Source organism: Anser brachyrhynchus (genome assembly GCF_964034855.1).
Source record: "Anser brachyrhynchus genome assembly, chromosome: 7".
NCBI lineage: Eukaryota > Metazoa > Chordata > Aves > Anseriformes > Anatidae > Anser > Anser brachyrhynchus.
Window position 1 is genome coordinate 30,580,916 of NC_137701.1, and position 12,224 is coordinate 30,593,139.

The 12,224-nt window shown below is 40.4% G+C and overlaps 1 protein-coding gene across 9 annotated transcripts in view; it reads left to right on the forward strand.

Moving 5' to 3' along the window:
* Window positions 1-258: 258 nt before the first annotated feature.
* The window catches only part of XRCC5 (X-ray repair cross complementing 5), a 53,676-nt gene continuing 41,710 nt past the window's right edge, over window positions 259-12,224 (forward strand). For 3 of the 9 annotated variants that reach the window (XR_013953411.1, XR_013953412.1, XM_080599066.1), the window contains exons 1-6: window positions 2,230-2,431; window positions 6,361-6,474; window positions 7,067-7,250; window positions 7,615-7,663; window positions 8,931-9,053; window positions 9,639-9,827. Coding sequence is in view for 7 of the 9 variants with exons in the window: in XM_080599066.1 (XP_080455192.1) it covers window positions 2,393-2,431; window positions 6,361-6,474; window positions 7,067-7,250; window positions 7,615-7,663; window positions 8,931-9,053; window positions 9,639-9,827 (698 nt within the window). In the remaining 2 variants the exon portion in view is untranslated. Of the gene's footprint in view, window positions 539-2,227; window positions 2,432-2,863; window positions 2,942-3,009; window positions 3,213-3,443; window positions 3,729-6,360; window positions 6,475-7,066; window positions 7,251-7,614; window positions 7,664-8,930; window positions 9,054-9,638; window positions 9,828-12,224 lie in introns of those variants that run through there. The other 6 variants (XM_080599070.1, XM_080599067.1, XM_080599065.1 and 3 more) reach the window with 6 other exon arrangements.

Genomic DNA, 12,224 nt, shown 5'->3' on the forward strand with positions numbered 1-12,224 from the left:
CCACCTGAGCTAATTAAATAATTGACAGCTGTAGAAGACTGTCTATTTACAACAACCAGCTGCAATCAGGCAGCAACACAATCAACACCAGTAGCAAAAAGGGATTCAATAGGAAAAGAGTAAGTGGTACTTAAACAGCGGAGGTGTTCTCAGATCAGCTGAGCCAAGTGAGTTTCATTCAAGGCAAATATAAAACAGCCTAAAGCAATCTCACTGCTAGTAATGATTTTCCTTGAAAAGAGGGGTGGGTGAGATCACAAATTTAACAACTACCTTTAAAAAGGATGGGGAGAGGATATCTGATATTGGACAATGATGCTGAACTGAGAGGGATAGCAAGCATGGTGGCAGAAATTAGAACTAAAAAAAAAATTCATAGGTTTCATAAGTGCTTTAAAAGAAAAATGGAAACCAATTTGTTAGGAAAATGTGCTGTTGTATTCATTGGGAATAACTAACATCAGGTAGACTAACTGCTGGATGGGCAGCAATTCTGCAGAATGGTACACGCATGTTACAGAAGATTGTTGTTCTCAATGTGAGTCCATGGTAGTGTGAAAAGCAAATGTTGTGTGGGAAAAACGGGTTGTAAACAGAGCTAGCTTGTGATTTCACACTTTCCCTCTCTGTGGCACTTAATAAGGCCTCTGCTGGTGTACTACATCCAGTGGAAGCTTTTACTGTGCTAAGAAACTGCATTAACTGAGAAGTCCAGGAAAGAGAAAGGGACTGGTTAGAGGGAAAGAAGAGGCTGTAAACTCAGCAGTTTTTTCAGGGGGCAGTGAGGAGGAGAAGGCACAGTGATGTTAACTTTTGGAAGAGGAACTATGAATGTGGGGCCTCAGAGCCTCTCAGCTCTGTGCAGAAGGATTTGTGGAGCCATTTCTGAAGTGTATCCTGTCTCCCCTGTGGTGGTGTGGGACTGGGAGTTCTGGGTGTGCTCCTCGGGTAGTTTGTACATCAGCAGTGATTCGTCCACCTGCCACAGTCTGAGAGCCCCTAAGCTAGAATGTACTTGGCAGGATACGCCAAATCAATGCATTCTTGTTTGAGATCTTTTCCCCACAGGTGCTTCCCACAGAAGCAACTAAGCAAACTGTGTGCCTCAGGTTTGCATCTCTGAGGAGGACCATCAGCAATCACTAATCAGCCATCACAAATACTGGTGTTGGTCTGCAGCACAGATCTGGCTTGTGCCTGCAAGCGTTTGGAAAGACCTCTTGAGGGGAAGACAAATGTGCATACCTCGTACTATTCATGAAGCCCCAGTGCAGGAAGATGCTGACAGATGTCTAGATGCTCTGCTTTGCTTTGGGTGTCAATTTCCTGTATACTTCATCTTCCAGATTGTTTCCAACTTGTATTGGTATAAATACAAAACTGATCAGTATCAGTGTCCTTGCACTCCTTCCTTTATGTCCTTAGGAAATTCAGTTCTTAATTCCTGTTAGTGCCCACTTCTACCTATGAAGCCAGAAGAGGCATAGGTAATAACTGCAAAGTTCATTCTTCCATGGAAATTCTGGTTCACATATGTATTTCAATAGAACTATCGGGCTAGATTCTAGAAGGCTACAGTATTGCCCTTTCTACCAGGTGTTTGTCCAAAGTTTTACTCTGTAGGCAATGGCTCCAAGAGGGAGAAAGGCGAAGTCATCTTTCTGCTTTTACGTTGAACCCGTTCGTGTTTGTGCAGAGCTGTCACAAGCAGCTGGGTCCCAGCTGCAGCTGTCTGGATAATACAATCCTTCTTGTAGAAAAACAGGGAAGCCATTTTCCTTACTGTCTTGTAACATCATTGAGTGAAGTTAAACACAAGACAGACTCCTTGTTGCTGCTTCCTGAGAGTGCGCTCATTTTATCCAGGCTGCTTTTTGCAAGAAGAAAAGTAACCAAAAAAGAGAAAGTATAGAAATGAGCGAGAACCTCACTGGGACTGAGGTCTGACTCGCTTTGTTGCAAATGAGATTATGGTTGATCACCCTGCATGCTGAGACCTTGGAGACTTCACGTATTTATTATTTATGCCCAGAGACTGTCATTCTGTAAAATGGAAATAGCCAATTAATCACAAGCATCTTTTGGCAAGCATTTACAAGCAAAGATCTTCAAGTCTTAATCCAGGCTAACAAAGCCCCACTGTCCCCAGATGGAGTTCATTAATCAAATCTGATAATTACCTATAAGGGAGCACTTTGCAGACTTGCAAAGGAAAGGGAAATGGGGATTAAAATTTGCCTCAGAAATGATTAGCCAATTTTCCTTCGAATGCTGGAAATATATCTGAAGAAGTTTAGCAGTATGGAGGTGTAAAGGGGGAATGTTTGGTTTTATTGTTTGTATATTTTATCAAGAGGGTTGTAAGACCCCATTTATGCTAGATTGAGAGCTAATGCACGAGCAGATCACAGATGGAGTTTCGTGGTTACAGGTTCACGTTTACCTTAGTTTTATTCAGATTTTATAAGGGAACAGAATGCTGTACCTGAGCCAGGCGCTTCAACCTTCCTGAAAAGCATTTGCAAAAAAAAAAAAAAGTTTCCTAGTTCATGCCCAAATTAAGTTTCTTTGGGTAATGTTTGCAATTACTGCTCTAGCTTTGAGAGCTTGGACCAAAGCCCAGGATTCAGCTTTTGTGTCAGTGCTCGGATTCAGGGATGACTGTAAAGGGTTTTGTGTCAATATTCTGTGTCATCAGTCAGGGCTGGGCGTTTTACTTCCCAAACCTGGCATAAAATGTTTGTTCTCTGTGATGCCTTGAAAAATGCTTTCCTGTTGGTTTGTGAAAAGCCATTGCTAAGAGAGTTGATTAATCCTTGTTTGTCTGTTCTGTGTGTGTGTATGCACATCTGCCTTACGTTAGACTGCAAGCTCTCCCTGTTGGAAATCATCTGAGGTGGGAGATTGTCTAATTGCTAGCCCATGGGGCTTTTAGTCTGTGGTGAGTACTCCTAGGGACTAAGATACATTAGGAATAATAATAGTAGTAGGCAGACCTGATTTCCTCGGATTAATCTGAAATCTCTTTAGAGACATTCAGGAAGATCATGGACAGCTTTCTCTTGGAGTTGCTGGCTGTTTTTCTGTCTACAGGTTTCCCATAAAATGTTTGTCACATTGCCAAGCTTCTCTGTTTCTTTGTATGCAAAGTGCTTTGAAGAGAAAATCTCTCAATAACCACCAGTATTTCTAAAACATGCTGCTGTCGGAAGGTGAGGTGTGATTTTTTTTATTATTATTTTTACTCCAGATACCATTCAATATGAAAAGGAAGTGCTTGTCTTTGTAGGGTCAGTGTTCTGGTACAAGGTTTTTAATGTGTTTGTGTGAGATTTACTCTTTTGTAGCTATATTCATATTATTGCTTCGCACGCTGTTTTGAGAATAATTTTAGAAAACGTGGGACTTCTTTTCTAAATACGCCGATTATGATAGTGTCACAGTCAGTGCCCGGCCCCGCGCTGCCGTCGCCTCTCCTCAGCGGCCCGAAGCGGGCTTGGTCTCGGCTACGCGCAGCGGCCAGCCCCGCGGGGACATTTTGGGAGACACGGGGGATTTCCTGAGGAGAAAAAGGATCACGACCCCTCCAGTGCCTCTTGCGGGGACGCAGCCGCTCAGCTCTGTCCCCTCAGCCCCGTCCCGGTCCCCTCCCGCAGCTGGGTGGCGCTGCCGGGGGCCGGGCGCCGGGCGCGGCGCGGGGCGGCCGGGCCAAGATGGCGCGCAGCAAGGTGAGGGGAGCGGGGGGGGACGGGCAGGGAGCCGGGCTGCGCGGCCGTGCCTGTGAGCTGCCTGCGGGGTTTTCGGTGGGTGCCTGCGGGTGTCTGCCTGGCCTCGCCTTGCCTTGCGGCAGCAGCCCTAGGACGCTGTGTTACGGCACAGGAGGCAGGGCTGCGCCACTCGCCCCCGAAACTGCGGCTGCCGCTTGGCCGCTGCTGGCGGTACAACGTTAATTCGGGGCGACTGCGGTGCTCCTGCCTTCGGAGTGCAGATGTGGCTGTAGCAGCTGCCGGTGCTCTTCCTGAAATAACAGGGATGGTTCTGCCGTATTACGAACGTGAGAGATCTGTTGGAGAAAGCTGTGCCGTGGTCTCTCTTGTAGCAGCAGCCTGGTATCTCAGTTGGTGGTGCTAAAACTGATGTAGCGCTGAGAGGTTGGAGGCAAAGCAGGGCTTCTGTCACTTTCACCCTGAGTGAAGCAGGCTGGTACACCTGAGCTAGCATCAGTGTGGCCCTACAGTTGTACATCCTGAGCATCTTACCATGGTACCTTAGTATCCTACACCTGAAAGTGGCAGTCCTGGATGCTCAGAGATAAGATGCCCAGAGACAGATAAATAACAGATGAAGAGACATATAGAGGAGGATTACTGAAAATTTCATGTGACCAAGAGCCCTGTCCCCTTCCCGAAGAAGGATTCCCTGTTGGGGCAGGGCTCGGTGTTCGCTGCCTGCCAGAAAAGCATGCAGGTGGTCGGTGCCTGAGCATTTCCTGTCCTGCAAAACCGTAGCTCACCAGCACCTGCTCGGCTTCTTTGCTTTCATCTTGCTAGCTGTAAAAAGCATATTACGCTTTAGACAACAGGGTTAATTCACCTGTGTCTTACGGCAGGACAGCAACAAGCAGTGTGTGTGCAGTTACTGAAGCTGGTGGAGTCATTCTTCAAGCAGCCAGGTGAGCAGTAACAAGGCTCTTAGGAGAAGCCAGAGTAGCCTCGGTTACTGCCCCTATTCTGCTTTTGGCCTCTGCAGGCCTGGCCGCCTCAGCCATTAATTCCTGGCTCCCAGGCAAGCTCCCAGTGAAGGCAGAGCGAGCAATGGGGTATTGAGACAGGTCTAACCTGCTAGACGACATGTGGAGACCTGCTGCTGAGCCTTCTTTCCTTCCTCCCCTTGGCTTGTGCAGTGTATGTGAAGGGAGCTAAAGCAATGCTTAATAAAATGACAGGAGATGTACGTGGTATATTTTGGGGAAAAGGAGAAAGATAAAATAGTTTGAGAGCTGCTAATGCAAAGTATTAAACAGTTAAACTGGGCAAACTGTTGCTACAAAGTTAGTATCTTAAAAATATATTCCTTTAGGGGACATAAATAATCAGGGCTAAATGTTTAAAAGGTACTTGTGGGGCCATGCAAACTAGGTGAGGCCAACCCTTACCATCTTTCGTGTCTATTCATCCCGTCTCCAAAAGCACTCTATACACTTCATACCTCTTGATTCTCAGTTTTCTGCTTTATTGTCCCCATCCTTTTTGGCAGCTTCACTTCGTAGAGATTTGTATGCATTTTGTTTGAAGCCAGTTCCTTATTTTAAAATACTAGGTACTATGTAAATTTCCGTTATTCCAGATAATTTTTTATAAGTGGTGTAATTTAAGCTATTTGCTGTCTACTTGGTAAGATTTTGGCGTGTTTTTAAAGAACCATGGTTTAACCAGTGACAACAGATACGAGCTGGCCTGTTGTCAGTATCTTTGGAGATGCAGGGCATAATTTTACTGAATTCCTCTTGTAGCTTCATTTAGTTGGATTGTAAAATTGCTTAAATTAAACAAGGTAAGTAGAGTCTGTTAAAACTTTAGGGGAAATTAACAAAGCTAGCTGAGTGGACAATACACTGCAGATAATATTAATAACTGTTTAACAACATAACTCACAAGAAGCAATTTGATTTTATTTGTATGCTAGTTTATAAATCAGTTAAGGAGAAGACTTAGGCATTGTTGCATATAGTTCAGTTAAAGCAGTGATTAGAAATGCAAACACGTGTGCTAGCTGGTGGGATTTAAACCCCTAAGTTGAAATGGGAATTTGTTCCTCTAATGCGTTAAGAGTACCGCTGTGTGCTGCAGGCACTGGTGCTCACTGTAGAGACACCTCCAGTAGCAATGAGTGTCCTGGCTCTTGCTGGAAACCCTAGGAGTGCAGTCATTTTTGTGTTCTTGAATTAGATCAAGCAAGTTTGTATTGTGTTGTGTGGATGTACTGTATTGTGCTGGTAACAGTCAAATGAAGCATCTCTGATTTATTTGCTGGTGTAGAAGAGCCTTTAGAATCTGTTATGTGTTCATGGAGTTGAATAGAATTTGCTCTTATTGACAGATTATTGTGTAAGATAGGATTTTTTGTGTTTTCCACCGAGATACCTGGAACGTGGTACAAGATTAAATGATTTGCATTTCAGTGCAGTTGTATTGGTTCTGTCCTCCACCATTGGGTCATGTTAACAGTTATTGTAAAAGGAACCAGTAGTGAAGTACTTCGATCATTTTTAGGTTTTGTATATTTAAGGATCTGAACTAACCCCTCTATGCTTATAGTGGCCCTCTTACGTTCTTACTTGGTATTGTGTTTCCTTTCTAGGCAGCCATAGTGCTGTGTCTGGATGTAGGCTGTACGATGAGTAATTCTTATCCTGGCGAGGAGTCTTCACTTGAACAAGCCAAGAAGGTTATGACAAAATTTGTGCAGCGACAGGTATTTGTGACTTTGCAGTGGTGTAAAAAAAAAAAGGGGGGGGGGGGGGAAGGGGGGAACCCACAGCCAGCCAACCAACCAAAAAAAAAAAAACGGTAGAAAGGGAGACAAAACAATGACATCTGTGAACTTATTTTTCTCATTTACTAATAATTGAAATAAATGAGAAATGAGCAAGAATTACTCGTTTTTCATGTAGAACTAACAGTGCTCTTTCAGCTCTACTTTTATGGGTGAGATATGGCAGTTGAATTGGCCACTCTTCTTTTTCAGGTCGGGGAAAAAAAACAGCTGTTTGTCCAAAATATTTCAGCATTCTTAAGATTTACCACAGTGAAGACTCATCTCAAGAAATGAGTCAACCGATTTTTACTTGTTTTATCCCAGACATGCTCATGTCAGTCTGTTAGTTTAATTTTATCTAAATTAGTGATCTCCCTGTAGGATTGCATTTTGGTAGGATGGAACTGAAAGGTAAATCCACTGTACTTGCTGTTATTTTAAAATCAGTTCAGCTTGCTGTCTGTCTAAAATAGATGTGTATGAATCTACCTGTGTTTTTATATCTGTATTGTATTTTCTCTCCTTCCAGGTTTTTGCTGAGAGTAAAGATGAAGTTGCTGTAGTTTTATTTGGCACAGATGGTACTAGGAATGGCCTTGCCAGTGGAGATCAATACCAAAACATTACTGTACATAGGTCACTAATGCTACCAGATTTTGATTTGCTGGAAGACATTCAAACTGTGATTCAACCAGGCTCTCAACAAGCAGACTGTATCCTTTTGTTGAAGAGCACTTGAACTGACTCAGCTAAGTAGGAGACTGGAAGTCAGCGCTGTAAATTGGGTTCAGGTTTGCCTCCTCACTGTCAGTTAAACTCGGGCCCTGAATCGGTCTTTTTACTGTTTCATCAGATAAATGGGGAAGAGACAAGGTTGCAAACCAGACAGGTCATATAGGAACCTCTTGCACAGTAGATGTTTGAAGACTGCTGAGCTCAAAGCATTGCTTGTTACCTAAAATGCATGTTTGTCAGTGCTGGGGGAGGGAAGGGTGAAAGCAGAAGATCATTTCATAGATGAAACACTTCTGTGACATGATTCATGTTCTGAATGAGATTTTTCTTAATTTTGCTTAGTTCTGGATGCAATTATTGTGTGTATGGACTTGCTTCAGAAGGAAACAGTGTAAGTATGTAGCGTAAAGCCCTTTACAGAATTCTGAACTTGCACTTTGGAGTTGATCTGATTTCTTGTATTACAGCATTGTGTAAATATGGAAGATTTGTTTTGTTTTAAATTAACCAACCAAACAACACACTACATGATTCTGTCCTTGAAGAATTCCCAGGAGACATATAGCTTCTCTGGGTAATCTGTAAACTTTGATTCAATTGGGAACTTCTCAGTAAGATTCATGAGATAACTAACGACATTATACACAGCACTGATGCTTCACTTAAATAGTGTTACTTTTCTTGTGATGTGTTTAAAAAAAAATGGTAATTCAGGTGTTAAAAAGCACAGAAAAGGCCTACCAAATTTATAGAGGTGGTGGCAAATCTTACAAAGAAAAAAGAAAACAAAACTAGAACGGTGCGTTCAGCCTAGCAAAATAAAGGCTGTTGGAGATAATGTGACTGTTTGTAAATACCCAGCATGTAGAAGATAAATGTGGGAGGTAAACATTGTTTAACCTGTAGGAAAACGTTGGCACAAGAACAAGTGTTACAGAATTGTCAGCAAATGTACTTAGACTGGAAGTGTGACTGTAACTATCAGCGGACGAGTGTTCCAGTAGGAGTGCAGGGAAGGGAAGAGAACCTTACTTCCTCTTAAAAAAGAGATTGAAGACTGCTAATAATATTAAATGATCTAATTGTGAATGCAGAGGACTATACTCTGTGATGCAAGTTTGTATTTTTATGAATAAAGTTAATCTGCATGGAAAGCTGTATCAATCTAACAGTTAAAGTTGAGCCGTAAATTAAAATGATGGTATTTATAGCAGTGTAACCTTGAATACCTATGGAACAACTGCTTTTGTTACCTTGTGGGTAAGTTAAGCAAGCCTGTTCCATTTTTACAAGGACAGATTCACAGCTGCAAAGGAAATACCCAATAAAATCAATAAACACTCTAATGTATTTTATTAGCATTGTACCTTAATTGTTGAAAATTGGTAGAATTCACTCACTTAGAAGTAGTTAGTGATTTGCAAAGTCATAGTGCAAGAGTCCTCAGTTTTGGGGGGTAGGAGTGTTCTGGGGGAATAATATAAAGATGTAAACTTACCCTAAATGATTAGAACAATGAAAGAGCAGCTTCTTCCTAGTATTTTTTTGTTGCTGTTACAAATATATTATTATAGTTTCATTTTTTGTAAGCAAAGAATTAAAAAAGGCCTTCTAGATAATATTTCCAACATATGTAAATGTTCTTTTTGTATTTTAAGAGGAAAGAAATTTGAGAAGAGACACATCGAACTGTTTACAGACCTTAATAGTCCTGTCAGTGAGGATCAGCTGGAAATTATCGTTGCTAACTTGAAGAAAACAGGAATTTCACTTCAGTTTTTGTAAGTATGGATTTAGCTGTTGTACAGAATGCCATTTTAAAGGGAACTAGTTATTCTTTTTAATAATGACCTTGAAGGACCTGGTGATCATTTGGTATATTGTTTCTAAAGAGGAGTACCAATATGTAATATGTTTGTTATAAGTACTTACATGAATTATGCGTACCATGAATTCCAGTTATGAACCAAATCCTTTTGATCAGATTGTTTCTTTCCTTTCTGCAGCAGTCTCTCATATTTAGGACTGTTGCCCTCAGACACCCTCCTCTATGGGCTTTCTTCAGTTCAATTTCTTAATACATCTTGTTTTTTGATCTGCCCTGTCTTTACTCTCTTATCCCTCCTTCTTGGTAGACATCTTTACTGAAGTATGATGCCCAGAATTGGTGCAGCACTCTAGTTAAGACAATACCAAAGCCAAGTAGACCTGAAGTATTAATTCATGTGTTTCGCAAGCCATGCGGCTCTTTGTACTTCTGACTGCAACTAGGTAGAAAATGTGAATCTTGATGCAATTTTTGTTTTGTTAGTTTTGGTCTGAATTAGAATAATCAATTTTCTGATTACTACTCTTTGTGTTCTTAGTCTGCCGTTTCCAGTGAATGATGATGATGGAGATGGAGATACAAGTGCCAGCGTACGTTCTCATTTGCACCAAAACCCTTTCCCAAGAAAGGGGCTAACTGAGCAGCAGAAGGAAGGAGTTGATGTGGTGACCAAATTGATGCATACTTTGGATGAAGGAGGAGGGCTGGAAGAAATTTATACTTACAGGTAAACTTGGTTAGTCCTCTTTATCATGCTCTAAACTTACTTTCTGTTTTCTCCCCCAAAAGATTAAATGAATTAAATAGCCACTTCCAGTTTCACTGAAGTCAGTGAATTTTATAACTTGGTACCTTCAGTCCCTTTCAAACAGCTTTGTATGTAGCTCTAAAATAGATAGAAAAGCTTACAGATTTCAGTGGAAAATTATTTGTCTTACATATCTATATTTAAAGAAGAAAACTGATTTTCCTTCATCTTCAATGTCTGAGCATCTTTGAGGGAAGGCTTCTGTAAATGAGATTTTTAAAGCATGTTTTTGAAATAAATAAGGAATTTGTGATATGGTGCATTTGCATTTAATGATAGCCTTTGTTTCTTGGTCTGAGACTTCTTGTAACTTGCTTGTTTGTCAAGCTCCCGCAACTGTTTTCATTGTTGTTGTTTGTTATTAATCATTTTATTTGTGAAGTTTCCTTTGCTCACCCTGCCCAGCTGATCTGGTTTGTATAACAGCAGTCAACTAAACTGTTGCTTGAGCAGTAGTGTTATACTACTCTGCAGGGCAGCCTGAGTCCGTAGAAAAAAGCAGGTTTTGTCATTGCATCAAAATATTGTCTAGAGAAGCAGTATCTTTCTGGGCCCGTTTATCCTTTAGAATAATCCATATGCATTAAGCTATGATGTGGCTTGCCCCCCCCCACCCCTTTTTTTTTTTTTTCCACTGCAGGCTCCTGCTACTGTGTAAGCTGTATTTGTGCCATGCTTTGAGGGGTAATCCAAAATCTTTGGTTAAATAGGCATTTGGCTAATAGATGCAAGCTTTAGTTGTTTAAGAATATGTGAGGTTTCAGATGCAGTTAAGTTGCTTATCAAGCTTTAAGAAGTCAGCCTTGCAAAGCTGTCATGATAATTTACCAGCTCAGATACACTCTGTTTTCCTATATTAATTATTCCTGCTGGTAAAAAAAAAAAAAAAAAAAATTAAAAAATTAAAAAAAAAATCAGTCTTATGGAAATAAATTAGTCACGCAAGGAAAGTAAGCAAGATAATTTTCTTGTGTTGTTTTAGGGTTTGATATTCTGGCTATCAGGCAAGAGTTCCTTCTGTTGCCTCATTTTTTTGGAGGAAGTGTAAGGAAAGCAGAGGAAAAAAGTTTTTAAAGTACTAGTGTGCATTTACTAGTGTTCTGTTGTCTGAATAGCCTTCCATAATAGGGAGTGTTTTTCTTCTATAAATACAAGAAATTAAAAGATAGAATTAATAAATTAAGCTTGGATGACTTTTTTAGGCATTTGTCACTTTCAGGTATTTGATTTTCACATCCCTCCTTGAACATGTGTTGCAGTAATTTTAATAATGTACTCACAAATTCTTTTTAAAACTCTTATATTGATGTTTCTGTTGTCAGAAAAAGTATTTTTTTTTTCTTCCCTCCCTTCCTTCCTTCCAGGGAAAAGAAAAGGGAAATTTAATGTTATTATAAAATCCCAATGTGTTTTTTCCTTTCGTAGTGCTTCTGTTAGAATTTAAAAAACCAAACCAAACCAAACAACGCTGCTTATGCTAAGAAAGTTGAAAAGTAGAAGAGCAGGTGGAACTCTCTACTAATGTTTTTAAGAGCTGATCTTAATATCTGCTAGACAAACTCTTTCAATGATGAGATGTATGTTTTGGGTTTTATCATGATGTGAAAAAGGTGAGGTCAATGCTGTTTTGCTTCGTCATGCAATAAAAATGACATTGAGCACTTTGCACTGAAATTATATAGCAAAATAGCTAATACAGTTTGCTATTCTAGAGTGCAACAGTTAAGTCTGTTTGACTTTACTATAATAGAATATAAATCACTTTTATTTCCAGCTTTTAAATTTTGGACTACAGTGCTTAAATTTGAGCAATTGAATAAACACTTCTTGGTATAAGTTCATTGAAGTTCCCTTTTTTTATTTTATGAACTTGCACATATGCTGTTTAGGCGAGAAATATTCAGAGTAACTTGTTTCATTCTGACTGAATGCTCTGGAAATAATGAGTTCATTAGCGCTGTATTAAAAAAAAAAGTCAAATGTTAATTACCACACAAACAAAATCACGTTAATTGAAACTGGATTCTTTATTTCTTCACCTCCACTGCAGAAAACATTTCACCACCTGGAGAAGCCTTTTCTAATTTAGGTTGTTCAGCTAACTACATGCCCTAATTGGGTGAGCACAGATAAATGTAAAATGCTTAATAAGCAGTTGTGTAGTTTCCTCACAAGACCTATAGTGCTGTCTTAAAGCCCTAATGTCATACCGTCATAAAGGCTCAAGATGGGAATAATCTATTGTGCCACCTCTTTTGTTCCTTCTCTTTTCTGACAATGGTTAATGACAAGATTATTCACACAGTTTATTTTATA